Below are 15359 nucleotides of genomic sequence, written 5' to 3'. Positions count from 1 at the left end.
CAGGTTTTGATTATCTCTTCTGTCTAAAATGTTTGAGAGCTGTTTGAGGGTTTTTTCTTTTTCTTCTCCTTCTTTAAACTTTACAGCTATTGCATTAGAAAAATTATGGAACCTCCAGCAGACGTTGACTCCTGCCAATAAATGCCAAAAAGTTAGTGTTGTCTAGAAGGCCCATTTACTCCATTAAAAAATTTCCTAAACAGATTAGTTGCAGAGTGAGTAACAGACAGGACAGATTTTCTTTCTACAACTGTAAATTGTTTTGGAAAGCAAGAGAAAAAGGATGCAAAGGAATGTTTGGTTTGGCACTGCTGACGGTTATTCATGACCCAAAAAAACCCTGTTTAAAACCATAATAATGGATAACTATCACTTTACTCTCACGTACTCCACTGACTCACTCTTCCCAACATAATGATCAAGGTAGGAAATGCACAGAGTTTTGACTTAATAAATAAACTGCAGGGAAACTGCTGATATACCAGCCTGACTGGTGTGTTTTATATAATTGCAATGGATTTGTATTAAGGACAGTTACAAACTACTGCAGTAAAAGGCTTATATAAGAGCTCCTCACTTATACAAACTCATGTAGTACTCAAAACAGGCTTTTTCAGAAATAATGGTTTGAGTTATTCCCCAAAGAACAACAGTGGAGACCAACTAAGTTAAAGGAAAAAAAGAGTCAGATATTGATATTTGGGCAGATGCACAAAGACAAATTAGTTTCTATAAAAGATTGAAGGAAAAAATAAAACTATCCATCCTTTTGATCATGTTCAATGATTTATGGGCTTTTGTTGTATCACTGATGATCACAGACCGTATGCTATCAGAAACTGTACACAGCAGAGAACATAAAACAGTCATGGGTTAAAACTTCAGACAAGCTCCATATGTCCAAACGCTGATTCTGTTTGCCTCCCAGATTCGATCTGGGCAGTTCACTGGTGCACAAGTTCATGCCTTCTCCCCCACCAAGATATTTTGGATATACATTAAAAGAGGAGGAAACAAAAAACAGACTAATAACACACTGCATACTAACTTCTAATCTGCCTGAATCAATGGCCTCAATTTAAATCGAGACATTTCCTGTAAAAGCAACATGTTATTTATCAAACTACTCCAACAAAAGTGCAACTGTTGAAGTGTGGTTTGCAAATAATATATTTCCTGAAGCTGAAGTTTGCAATTATCTACAGACCTCACTGACTGATTTTCTTGGGGAAGCCAAATCTCCCTCCACACATTAGTTTCACATACAGTGGACACCTACACTGCAATTAAAAACCCAGGTCTTGAGTCCCCAATTTAGCAAAGTACTTCAGCACATACTAAAGTATTTTGCTAAATGGGGAGGAATATAAGCACATATTTAAGTGCTTTGCTAAATCAGAGCTTTTCTCAGCTGCCATTACAATGAATGTGATCCTGGAAGTGTTTCATATTGATCAGAAAGATGAGAGACATGGTTCCATCGTTCTAGATTCTATGTTAAGCAGTTTTAAAGACCACTGTATGTAAAACTGAAACCACATACCTTGTGGGAGTTGAATAAAAATAATCTCAACAGAAACTGGATGTCAGAGAATAAGTTTGACTAATGAAAAAGCAATTGAGTAAAAACTGAATTAAGTTTAAAATAGTGTTGTTCTCCAGCCAAAGGGGGGGGGAGGGGGAGGAGCACAATCTCTGTCATTCCATAAATGAAGTTTCTTATCTCAATATGCTTACCTAGAAAATCTAGAGTTATTGCTCAACATTGTATGGCTAAAACCCAACTTATTACTTGCCCTGTATGAGAACACTAGTTCTATTAAAAAAAAATATGGGGGGGGGGGGGGGAGAAGAGGGATTACATCATTTTAAAATGTTATATTTGGGAAGGTAATTTCCTTTAGCTGAATGCCCTTTTCTCTTCTCGACATCAGTTTAAAAAAAACAAAAAACAAAAACACAACCATGATTGAATATATTAGTTGTTTAAAATTAACTATCAAACACACCATGGAGTTAGATGCACTGTGCATATTGACAAGGTTTCATTTAACTTTTTAGGAGCTTAAAATAAATGAGATCATGAAGGCTGTGCCTTAAACTACAAAAACACGGAAATTCACAGTTCAAACTAAAAGTGTCTTTTATTTATTCCAATTGATATGGACAGTATACAAGACCAACCACAGTTTGGAAATATTTTAGGAGATCTTTTGGGTTTCATCATTTCCTTCAAGTTCTTGAAACTAATAGTTAATAATTTAACTTTTGTAACAACTGTATTAAAAAGCTAAATAAAATGCTAGGTGGCTTTTAACAGGGTAGGGAACATCAAAAATCTAGTAATCATGATATTTAAGTCCATATTCAGCCAATCCAAAGAAATCTTTCTGCACAATGATTTGATAATTCACTACAGAATTATCTAGGTTTTGTGGATGTATTGCTGGGTGACAGTAACGAAGCATCTTTACTTGTCTCACCTTATAATTTTGGAATGCTTTTAGTTTCTCCAGTCTGTTCTGACTTCTACTTGCTAACAGATATTCTTCACTTCATACACAGATAACAAGGCCAATTTTCCCTGTTCTATCTTTAACCCCAAAACAATTTTTTTCTTGTCTGCACCAATCTGTATGCATGTCAGTTTTATTCAAATTCCCTTTTCACCTTCTTGAGAGTTGCACCCAGTCTCCTTTTACCTGATCAGTCCAGAGACAACCCTTGTACTAACTTTTGCTGCTTTGATTGGAATGCCAGGATTACGGCCATTGAATAAGGATGCCTTGCCTTTTTCTTTGCCTACCATTTTCAAAATATGTCACATCTTAAGTTTTCCATATGGCTCATTACAGTCACTTATTCCAGAGCGTATGCAGTTGGGAACTAATCTGAAGAAGTGCCAAGCATGCACAAATCATTGTCATCAACTAAGCTGTGTGTATTCAATTACTTTAAAAACAGGCCATTAATTTAGGTCTTGAAAAATACAGGAGAAAGGCTAACGGCAAGCAAAGCATCATGAAAAATAATCTGTTTCCCAATTAGGCAACAACCCAAAAAAGGAAAGTATCAATATTTACACTCCCTTGAAAGTTTGCATGTACTGTATTAAAAAGTGTACTTACAAAACTCACAGAAAAGGCCAAAGAAATGAATTTCATCAAGTCTCTGTATATAAAACTCTAGAGCAGGGGTCGGCAACCTGCAGCAAGCAACTGATTTTTACTGGCACACTACTGCCAGCCGGGGTCCCAGCTGCTCAGCCCACCGCCGGTCTGGGGTTCTGTCCGCCGAACCTGCTAAGCCTGCTGCCGGTCTGGGGTTCCGTCCACCGGCCCCTTGCCAGCCAGGGTCCCAGCCCCACTCAGCCCGCTGCCAGCCTGGGTGAAGAGAACCCCTAGCCGGCAGCAGGCTGAGCGGGGCCGGAGGCCAGGACCCCGGCTGGCAGGAGCTGGCGGAACCCCAGACCAGCAGCGGGTGAGCCACTGCCAGTCTGGGGTTCTGTCTGCCACCCCACTCAGCTCGCTGACAGTCTGGGGTTCTGGCTTCCGGCCCCTTGCCATCCGGGGTCCCAGCCATCAGCCCCGCTCAGCCTGCTGCCGGCCTGGGATACCAGCCACCGGCCCCACTCACCTCGCTGCTGGTCTGGGTTTCCAGCCATCCGGCCCCATGCCAGCCAGGGTCCTGGCTGCCGGCTCCGCTCAGTCTGCTGCCAGTCTGGGGTTCCGTTGGGAACCCCTGTAAATGTAAAATTTATTACTGGCACGCGAAACCTTAAATTAACGAAGACTTGGCACGCCACTTCTCAAAGGTTGTTGACCCCTGCTCTAGAGCCAGACATGTACAAGCAACCATCTGGCATGCGTCTTTCAAAGGCCAAAAAGGTCATTTTTCATAACATATACATTTCCATAGGCCCAGTGCTAAAGACAACTAGAGCAGGGGTTCTCAGGACAAATTATTTGCGGCCACCAACTCTTGCTGGTGGCTGCTCTCACACTTTTTCCTAAAATACTTAATTAGCTCTAGGAAAAACAAAAATATGCACAAATAAATATGCACGTATACATGTCCAAATCAGAGTATTTTATTTATTGCTAGCTAATAAATCTGTTGTGAAAAGAGATATTAACAAAACATACAAGTATCACTTTTCACAGTAGACTTACTCAGCCCTGGCAAGTTTGGGGACAAATTAAGCCCTGGATGGGGTATCGGGGGAGGCAGAAGGGGGCTGGAGCCCAAGGCCCTGTGGCCAGAGGACAGAGCCCAAAGACACACAGCTGGAGCCTGGGGCCAGAGCCTGCCGCCCTACCACCCCAGGGCTGAAGCCCAAAGCCTGAGTCCCACCATCCCTGGGAAGATGGGGAGCCTAGCTGCCTGCTCCTCCAGTGTTGTGCCCCAGGTGTCTCCACAGGGGGCAGGGCCCAACCCTTATTGGCAGTCCCAGCAACCAACACCCAAGGCAGTGTATGCAGGAGCACCAGAGAAGGCTGTGGCTAGAAGAAAAGCCCCTGGTGACCACATCTGAAAAAAGCTGAACTAGAGTCAGTAAATTAACTCTACATTTTCTACTTGGCAGCACAATGCCATACCACAGGGCTGGATGTAAAACGCATTCTATCCAGTTTTTTTTAAATGTATGTAGATACAGAATTAGACTGCAAGGTTCAGATTGAACAACACTTGAAGCACCTTCCCCAAGGAGAACATGCTTTAGATCTTAATCAGTGATATGATCTAGTGCCGGAAATACAGTAGAAGTAGAAAAAACAGAACTGTGAGTCGAGAAAAGTAAATATTTAAGACAATGTTTCCCAACTCAATATGAAGGGATTGATCTTAGTTAGCCCCAGAAGCATTAGTGTCCCACAGTTAAACCCAGTGAATTCAGATTAAAGTACCTCTTCTTCCATTTTTCAGGGTACAAGCAACTTAAGTGAAACCTTTCCAGAGTAGCCACCCAAAATTAGTAATGAAGAAATGAATAAAAAAACCCAAACAAACCACAGCCTAACTATGGTAGTAATTAAATATTAATTTTTACATAACTGTATTTATATATTTGTCTGGTTTATTCAGACATTAAAGTTTAATCAAAGTACTGATTTATTAAGTAAAACCATAATGGAATTCCAGTAATGCTTCCAGTTATGTAATCCCATTGTTGGTATATAAGAAAGCCTAATAATTTCTAATTTTTCTGATCTATTCCACAGTTTATACTATAAAAGAATTTTGGCACATACGGTACATAATACTGACACTAACTTTCAATTAAATTAATCAGTGGAAGGCATAGCTGAATTCAGGGCCGTCCTTAGGCATACGCGGCTGCATCAGCCACCTGAAAATTTGGGGCACCACTGGATCTTAGTGTCTACCCTCCTGGCTCTTCCTAGCCCAGTTCTGACCCTTCCTGCAGGCTCCCACAGCTGGCTGCTGCAGCCTGGAGACTCTTACTCCAGAGGGAATCTAGTAACTTAAAAGTGAAAAAGCCAGCCAGACCTATTAGCACAACACTGAAACTGTTAAAGAGCCATTCAGTGGTAATGAAGCCATTTAACAGGCATTTGCCAATCCCCAGTATATACTGGTTTCAGAGTAACAGCCGTGTTAGTCTGTATTCGCAAAAAGAAAAGGAGTACTTGTGGCACCTTAGAGACTAACCAATTTATTTGAGCATAAGCTTTCGTGAGCTACAGCTCTACCGGCTGTTACTCTGAAACCTTTCATTAGTGAGTTGGTGAAGATTATAAAAAAAAAAAAAAAGAATCACATCTCTAAAAAATCCTTGCATAGATTTTTAGATGCATAATCATCTTTCGCCTTAAATGCTTGGATCTTCAGACATATAGTGTTGTAAATATATCCTTCAAAAGACCACCCTTACCTAAAATACACATTTTAATTTTAATTACTATAGTACAAAAAAACATGCTTCCAAAGTCTTCCTGTCCTTTCTCCCTTCACCCTCTTCCCCCCCACCAACACCTGCTGAAGAGAGCCCATAAAGGGACAACACCCCTTTCCTTCCAGATAGCTGGACAAAGAGTTTCCTTTTCTTTACCTCTAGCTGACGAACTAGTTTTAAGAGAACCCTCCAGCAAAATCAGTACCTAGTAAGATATAAAATCCTTTGTTATGCCTAAAATCTTTGGAAACATTTTTGAAAGTTGGTGAAATTTCACACACATCTATTGTTATGGAGATCACACAAAGTAAATTAGCCCTGGTCTACACTAGGAGTTAAGGTCAAATTTAGCAGCGTTAAATCGATTTAACCCTGCACCCATCCACATGACTTTTTTTCGACTTAAAGGGCTCTTAAAATCCATTTCCTTACTCCACCCCCGACAAGGGGATTAGCGTTGAAATCGGCCTTGCCGGGTCGAATTTGGGTTACTGTGGATGCAATTAGATACTATTGGCCTCCAGGAGCTATCCCAAAGTGCTCCATTGTGTCCGCTCTGGACAGCACTCTCAACTCAGATGCACGGCCAGGTAGACAGAAAAAGGGCCGCGAACTTTTGAATTTCATTTCCTGGTTGGCCAGCGTGGCAAGCTGTAGGTGAGTGCAGAGCTCATCAGCAGAGGTGACCATAATGGAGTCCCAGAATCGCAAAAGAGCTCCAGCATGGACCAAACGGGAGGTACGGGATCTGATCTCTGTATGGGGAGAGGAATCTGTGCTATCCATTCCAGTTTTCAAACTGCCAAAACATTTGTCAATCTCCCAGGGCATGAAGGACAGAGGCCATAACAGGGACCCGAAGCAGTGCCGCGTGAAACTTAAGGAGTTGAGGCAAGCCTACCAGAAAACCAGAGAGGCAAACGGCCGCTCCAGGTCAGAGCCCAAAACATGCTGCTTCTATGATGAGCTGCATGCCATTTTAGGGGGTTCAGCCACCACTACCCCAACCGTGTTGTTTGACTCCTTCAGTGGAGATGGAGGCAACATGGAAGCAGGTTTTGGGGACAAGGAAAATGATGATGATGGGGTTGTAGATAGCTCACAGCAAGCAAGCGGAGAAACCGGTTTTCCCGACAGCCAGGAACTGTTTCTCAGCCTGGACCTGGAGCCAGTACCCCCCAACCCACCCAAGGCTGCCTCCTGGACCTGCCAGGTGGAAAAGGGATCTCTGGTGAGTGTACCTTTTTAAATAGTATACATGGTTTAAAAGCAAGCGTGTTTAATGATTAATTTGCCCTGGCATTTGCGGCCAGTACAGTTACTGGAAAAGTCTGTTAATGTGTCTGGGGATGGAGCGGAAATCCTCCAGGGACATCTTCATAAAGCTCTCCTGGATGTACTCCCAAAGCCTTTGCAAAAGGTTTATGGGGAGGGCAGCCTTATTCCATCCACCATGGTAGAACACTTTACCACGCCAGGCCAGTAGCACGTAGTCGGGAATCATTGCAGAACAAAGCATTGCAGTATATGTTTGCTGGCATTCAAACAACATCCGTTCTTTATCTCTGTGTTATCCTCAGGAGAATGGTATCATTCATGGTCACCTGGTTGAAATAGGGTGCTTTTCTTAAGGGGACATTTAGAGGTGGTCGCTCCTGCTCGGCTATTTGCCTGTGGCTGAACAGAAATGTTCCCCGCTGTTAGCCATGAGGAGAGGGGTGGGGTTAGCCACGTGGTCGGGGGAGGCAAAATGTGACCTTGGAACGAAAGCACATGTGCTATGTATGTAATGTTAACAGCAAGGTTTACCGTGAAAGAGTGTACCCATTGTTCTACAAAACGTGTCTTTTTAAATACCACTGTCCCTTTTTTTTTTTCCTCCACCAGCTGCATGTGTTTCAAGGATCACAGGATCTTCTCCTTCCCAGAGGCTAGCGAAGATTAGAAGGCGAAAAAAAATGCACTCATGATAAAACGTTCTCTGAGCTCATGCTGTCCTCCCACACTGACAGAGCACAGACGAATGCGTGGAGGCAGAAAATGTCAGAGTGCAGGAAAGCACAAAATGACAGGGAGGAGAGGTGGCGGGCTGAAGAGAGGGCTGAAGCTGAAAGGTGGCAGCAGCGTGATGAGAGGGGGCAGGATTCAATGCTGAGGCTGCTGGAGGATCAAACTAATATGCTCCAGCATATGGTTGAGCTGCAGGAAAGGCAGCAGGAGCACAGATTGCCGCTACAGCCCCTGTGTAACCAACCGCCCTCCTCCCCAAGTTCCATAGCCTCCTCACCCAGATGCCCAAAGACACGGTAGCCTCCAGCCACCCAGCCACTCCACCCCAGAGGATTGCCCAAGCAACAGAAGGCTGGCATTCAATAAGTTTTAAAGTTTTAAACTTTTAAAGTGCTGTGTGGCCTTGTCCTTCCCTCCTCCACCACCCCTCCCTGGCTACCTTGGCAGTTATCCCCCTATTTGTGTGATGAATTAATAAAGAATGCATGAATGTGAAGCAACAATGACTTTATTGCCTCTGCAAGCGGTGATTGAAGGGAGGAGGAGAGGGTGGTTAGCTTACAGGGAAGTTGAGTGAACCAGGGGGGTGGGGGCAGGGGTTTCATCAAGGAGAAACAAACAGAACTTTCACACTGCAGCCTGGCCAGTCATGAAACTGGTTTTCAAAGCTTCTCTGATGCACACCGTGCCCTCCTGTGCTCTTCTAACCGCCCTGGTGTCTGGCTGCGCGTAACCAGCGGCCAGGCGATTTGCCTCAACCTCCCACCCACCATAAACGTCTCCCCCTTACTCTCACAGATATTGTGGAACGCATAGCAAGCAGTAATAACAGTGGGAATATTGGTTTCGCTGAGGTCTAACCGAGTCAGTAAACTGCGCCAGCGCGCTTTTAAACGTCCAAATGCACATTCTACCACCATTCTGCACTTGCTCAGCCTGTAGTTGAACAGCTCCTGACTACTGTCCAGGCTGCCTGTGTATGGCTTCATGAGCCATGGCATTAAGGGGTAGGCTGGGTCCCCAAGGATAACTATAAGCATTTCAACATCCCCAACGGCTATTTTCTGGTCTGGGAGTCCCTTCCTGCAGCTTTTGAAACAGACCAGAGTTCCTGAAGATGCAAGCGTCATGTACCTTTCCCGGCCATCCCACGTTGATGTTGGTGGAATGTCCCTTGTGATCCACCAGTGCTTGCAGCACTATTGAAAAATACCCCTTGCGTTTTTATGTACTCGCTAGCTTGGTGCTCCAGTGCCAAGATAGGCATACAGGTTCCATCTATGGCCCCACCACAGTTAGGGAATCCCATTGCAGCAAAGCCATCCACTATGACCTGCACATTTCCCAGGGTCACTGCCCTTGATATCAGCAGATCTTTGATTGCATTGGCTACTTGCCTCACAGCAGCCCCCACAGTAGATTTGCCCACTTCAAATTGATTCCCGACTGACCGGTAGCTGTCTGGGGTTGCAAGCTTCCACAGGGCTATTGCCACTTGCTTCTCAACTGTGAGGGCTGCTCTCATCTTGGTATTCTTGCACCTCAGGGCAGGGGAAAGCTAGTCACAAAGTTCCATGAAAGTGCCCTTACGCATGCAAAAGTTTCGCAGCCACTGGGAATCGTCCCAGACCTGCAACACTATGCGGTCCCACCAGTCTGTGCTTGTTTCCCGGGCCCAGAATCGGCGTTCCACCACATGAACCTGCCCCATTAGCACCATGATGCCCACATTGCCAGGGCCCATGCTTTGAGAGAAGTCTGTGTCCACGTCCTCATCACTCTTGTCACCGCGCTGACGTCGCCTACTCGCCCAGTTTCGCTTTGCCAGGTTCTGGTGCTGCATATACTGCTGGATAATGTGTGTGGTGTTTAATGTGCTCCTAATTGTCAAAGTGATCTGAGCGGGCTCCATGCTTGCCGTGGTATGGCGTCTGCACAGAAAAAAGGGGCAGAATGATTGTCTGCCGTTGTTCTGACGGAGGGAGGGGCGACGGACAACATGGCTTACAGGGTTGGCTTACAGGGAATTAAAATCAACAAAGGGGGTGACTTCACATCAAGGAGAAACAAAAACAACTGTCACACAGAATGGCCCCCTCAAGGATTGAACTCAAAACCCTGGGTTTAGCAGGCCAATGCTCAACCCAATGCTCAACCCACTGAGCTATCCCTCCCCCTGGTATTTCAGGCACAACTGAATCTCCATTAAACTTTTCAAGGTGCCCCTGACAGCCCTCACAGAAACTATTGTCAGCCGTTGATTTCACGGAGGGAGGGAGGGGGGAGCAAATGAATACAAAACAAATCTGGTGTATTTCTTGTTTTGATCCACTCCATCTATCTTTTACATCTTTGGCTGGCAGCAGACAGTGCAGTAGGACTGCTAGCCATCCTCATCTCCTGCCTGCTTGCCATAAGACAGTACAATAGGACTGCCGGCAGGACTAAAGAGAATGACCTGGTCGAGTCACCCCTATTTTAGTCACTGCACCCATATCTGCTCAGGCGCTCCTGACCGACCTTACTGAGGCGGCAAGGAGCACCTCGGACATGATGACAATGGCTATCAGGCCTATTGCACCGTCTGCTGCCACAAGGCAATGGATTGCTGCTGGGTAGCAATGCAGTACTGCGTCTGCCAGCACCTAGGAGAAGTACAGTGACAGTGAGCTGAGCGGGCTCCATGCTTGCCATGGTACGGTGTCTGCACAGGTAACTCAGGAAAAAAGGTGCGAAACGATTGTCTGCCGTTGCTTTCACGGAGGGAGCGAGGGAAGGCCTGACGACATGTACCCAGAACCACCCATGACAATGTTTTTGCCCCATTAGGCATTGGGATCTCAACCCAGAATTCCAATGGGCGGCGGAGACTGCAGGAACTGTGGGATAGCTACCCACAGTGCAACGCTCCAGAAGCTGATGCTAGCCTCAGTACTGTAGAAGCACTCCGCCGAGTTAATGCACTTAATGCACTTAGAGCATTTTGTGTGGGGACACACAGAATCGACTATATAAAAACTGACTTCTATAAATTCGACCTAATTTGTAGTGTTGATATACCCTGTGTTCCCTTTTTCTAACGGCAATGAACATTGTTATGAACACACTAAACCTGTGACTGATTAATTTAAAATAATGTCTGTTTCATGTGTTAAATATGTAGCAATCTTATAAAATCAGTTCTGAAATACTGATTAAGAAAATGTAAACAGAGAAGAGCTGCATCATGTATTCCATAATATTTAATGCTGTATTCAGCAAGACAGCTAGCTGACTCACCCTTACTGCAAAGTTTTTGCAAATAAATCTGACAAACTTCAGGGCATATCAAAAAAACCTGTGACTGGCATTTTTTATTCCCAAATTTAGTGCTTTTAATTAGGTATCTTCTGCATGTCCAGTCGTCACCATCTGGCCTGCAGCGGGAAACATGCTCCATTTTCTTTAGAAAGAAATTGCAGAAGAGTGTTTTTTTCAAATGTCATTTGCTTCATTTGGGTTCAGGGATTTGGCTGGAAGGGGACGAGTGGGGGGGGGGAGGGAACAGAGGAGGGAGACAGTGGGGAGACAGTGGGGCATGGGCGGAGTGGGGTGGGGCCTGGGGCAGAGCAGGAGTGGAGTATGCGCGGGGCCACAGGCAGAAGAGATGGGCTAGGGAGCTAGCCTCCCCAAGCAGCAGCTTCACCCACCGCCCATGACAGCGGGTAAGAGGGGGTTGGCTCCCGCACACCCAGCACGCACTGCAGTCTCCTTAGGCAGGGGCTGTATTCACAGAGCCAAAGGCGCCACACATTCTGCATGAGGGAGAGGATAAAGGGGGTCGCTGTGGGGAACGGAGACTCTCCTCTGCCATGAGGTGGGCCAGGCATCTCTGTATTCTTTGCTGCCTTGTCCCTCCCCCCTCCCGCGGCCTGTGAGCCCGGGCTGCCATCAGGCATAGGGGCACCAATTTAATAATACTGCATAGGGCCCCATAAATCCGAAGGACAGCCCTGGCTGAACTACACAGGGAGACCACAGAGTCATCTATCCACCAGTTGTGAGATCACATCAGTATATTCATCTAAACAAAAACAAAAAACAAAGAACCACCACACCCTTAAAATTTCGAACACACAGAGAGCCAGTTATTTAACTGCAGTTTCATGTGTCTTGTCTCATCAGGCAAAGTCTGAATATGAGGTGTTACAGCTTTCTTAAAATGTGGGAGCTTTCTGGGTCCTCAGGAAAGGAAAGGAAAGGAAAAAGAAAGAAGCATTTGCTTTCATTAGATTCAACTTCATGGCTGTTTCTGCAGGATTAGTGCATGTTTCCTTTCACTTTTTCTATATTCCCATCTCAGCCTTCTCTCCATTACTATCTCAACATCCATTGTAGTACTTCCCATGGTATCAGTGGGCTGATGTATCATATGTTGCCTTATTGAAGTTCTCTTTGCCTCTTCAGTGCTGACCCAATAAGGCATGCTAATTTAACAAGTGTCACATCAGTCACAAGCTCCTCATTTTCCTTACCCTGGCCCTTCCCCCCTCTCTCACTGGGGAGGCAAACTGCAGAAAAATGAACTCTTTTACCCTTGGCCTAATCAATTTCACAAAATTAAACCAGCTCAGGAACCTTCTTTAAAAACAAAAACAGGAAGATATTCATGGTCTCTCAAATGCAGAAGGCTATGTGCACTAGCCTACCTGTATTCCACTAAACTGCTCTCTCCCTGTGTGTGCAGTTACTGGACGCAAGGTATTTCAAGAACAGCCTTTGAAATGAGTCACGTCTCATGTTAACAGAAACATTTTCTAACTCTCCATTTGGAAAAGTTTCTGACCAAGATTTGAACTCTTATGTAAAGCTTCGTTGGTGTTTCCTTTTCTTGTGTTAGATTGTAAAGTGCCACGAGGCACAGTATAAATAATACTGCCCAGCTCCTTTTTAGTGCAACGATGGCAAGACATTTCTCAAACGGTACCTCAACAAGACATACAATTTTGAAGTTCAACCCCCACCAAAGCCTTTACAAATTCTCTAGAGAACCCTAACATATCAAATTTAAACAGGGGCCCTTTAGCCTCCCAAAGGCAATGGAATTTATAAAAGAGAATTTTAACTCAAACCAATACTTTCCAATATAGTTTTAAATTTTTTTAAAAAAGCTATTAAACTCATCAAGAAGCACTATGAAAAATGTTACAGTATCTATGCTTAAGAATTAAGTATAGGTGAAAGTGAAGGAGGGAGACAAATTAATGGACTCTGAGCCAATTTCAGCAAAGCTACCTCCGAGGAAAGCATAAAGTCTATTCCATGATGCACTGTGCTCCTGCAAAGCCTATCATGGCTGAGAAGGGACTCAGCCCTGTCCAAGGCAGGCAGTATTTCAATCTAGAAGCAGAGGTTTTGCTGGGGAGCATCTATCTGCATGCAGGCAATCACATTTAACTTCTGCCGGGACGCCACAGGGAGGATCCTGCTGGCAGGAGGCTCTGAAGAGAGCCACTGAAGAGGCACATGCTCCAGCTGTCCAAGTCACACCCCTCTTTTCAGTGCATACCACCCATTTTTCACTACACAGTAATGCACTGAACTCTTTATAGGGTTTTGCCGCTATTTTTGCGGACAAAAGCAAAGGCTGCCAACTTGGGACTGCTGAGACAGCATAAACCCTTCCATTGATATTTACATCCGTGGTAATCCTGGCCCACATTGCTAAAAGTTATGTTTACTTCATGATATTTCTATCTGAAAGAATAAATTAAACATCAGGTTTGGGAGGGGGAGTCAGCCAGCCTTATGGTTATGTAGTCCAAACTACAACACCACAGAGTCTTGTCTGCACTAGAGAGTTTTGGTATTGCAAACAGACTCCTCAAATATACCAGATTTTGGCTGAATCAGTTTGCCTGTTCTACTACACTGCAAAAACACCCCATGGCCTCAGAGACCCAAGTTCAAATCTAACCGCTGACTCTTTCCATGCATTTCACAGCCCTCATTAATGAGCAAGACCCTATGCACCAACCCTAGAAGGCAGTCAAATACTGATTTATTTGTAAAATTTGGGAAAGGAGGCTGAGAGAGGTTGCACAAGATCATTTCAGGCAGGACTGGGAATAGAACCCACAGACAAATCCAGTCTAATTAACCACACTTCTGGAAGGTGTGTGTCAACGAGACAGGCATTGGTTATCCTGTTTCTAATCCCTGAACCTCACTCATCTCCCAGAGCCAGGGATCGGAGGCCAGGTTTCCTAATCCCCAGCATTCTACTGCTGTTTGGTAAATAGTTGTGTAACCCTCAGCTAAATACCTGTCTAATTTAACTTCAGTAGCTGGTGCACATGAACGATAACAATTATTCCAGCAGAGGTCTGGGTTGGGGATAATCCTTCTGATGATCTATGAAAGGGGTCTTTATGTTTACATGTGAATGAATTTGTGCAGTTTTTTTTAAAATGTTTTATTTAATTCACACAGTGACAAAACACTGTTTAAAATTAAAAACCATTCTAATCATTCAATCATGGTATGACATGCAGCAAAATACATGAGTTCCATATTTGAGCCATCTGTCACAAATTTAGAATGCTGGTGTCACACATTGCCAAGTTTAAGATTGAGCATTAAGATTGCAAGCTTTGTTGCGAGCACCTGCCATGCTCTTAACACAACTTGTGTTCTTGCACAAAAGGAGCCTGAAATGATGCACAACTGTTGCCAGAACTGTTGTAATTACACTTGCACCAGATTGGGTCACTCTGCACCAATGCAGTGGCTCCTGCAGGGAAAAAGCAATTTGCAGTTGGTCCTCCCTATAGAGGTCATATTTGGGGAAAAAAACCCAAAAGAACCTTGTTACAGCATCTCTTCAACTCTAGATTGTCACAGCCACAAGTCCCTGCTTTGAGGACCCAGGTTGGGAACTGTAGGTATCCACAATCCATTGGGAGTGCAAGAATCGGAGAAAATGCTGTTTGTGGATATGTCAGGCAGATTTAATGCTAGCCAAAATGGCTGCTGTAGCCACATGATACCATTAAAGGTTCAATTAAAGATTATAGTGCTTTCAGGCAGAGACAGTCTTTTTGTTCTGCATTTGTACACCACCTAGCACACAGAGGTCCTCGTCCATAACTAGAGCCCTGAGCCTCTGCAGTAACACAATTTAAAAAGCGGGTTTATTTATTCTTGACAGTGCAATTCTCAAGTGTAGGCGAGGCTCTTGAAAGTAGCAGAGGTCAGCACCATAAATAATTCCTTTAAGATGTAGTTCAGAACCCTGTGACACAGCTTTTTAACAATGAAGTTGTTCTGATTGATAAATTCCTAGAGGAAGGTATGAATTAGTTTGCAGTCTCTTCAATGGCCACCCACACTGCCAATGTCACAAAAGTTTTCTTTTCAGCTCAACACCAGCAGTGAATAGGTTCAGAAATGT

The 15359-nt window shown here is 44.4% G+C and overlaps 1 protein-coding gene across 8 annotated transcripts in view; it reads right to left on the bottom strand.

Annotated features, from left to right (window-relative positions):
- Positions 1-15359, bottom strand: part of PLEKHG1 (pleckstrin homology and RhoGEF domain containing G1) — a 215788-nt gene that overhangs the window by 170265 nt on the left and 30164 nt on the right. The window contains exon 2 of one of the 8 annotated variants that reach the window (XM_043543149.1): positions 3637-3741. The exons of the other annotated variants lie outside the window; for them this stretch is intronic. Coding sequence (XP_043399084.1) covers positions 3637-3664 — 28 coding nt within the window. The 5' untranslated portion in view covers positions 3665-3741. The remainder of the gene's footprint in view (positions 1-3636; positions 3742-15359) is intronic. 8 annotated transcript variants of the gene reach the window in all.

Source organism: Chelonia mydas, chromosome 3, assembly GCF_015237465.2.
Source record: "Chelonia mydas isolate rCheMyd1 chromosome 3, rCheMyd1.pri.v2, whole genome shotgun sequence".
NCBI classification, from domain to species: Eukaryota; Metazoa; Chordata; order Testudines; family Cheloniidae; genus Chelonia; species Chelonia mydas.
The sequence above is the reverse complement of the archived record's forward strand: the minus strand, read 5'-3'. Positions and strand labels throughout refer to the sequence as shown.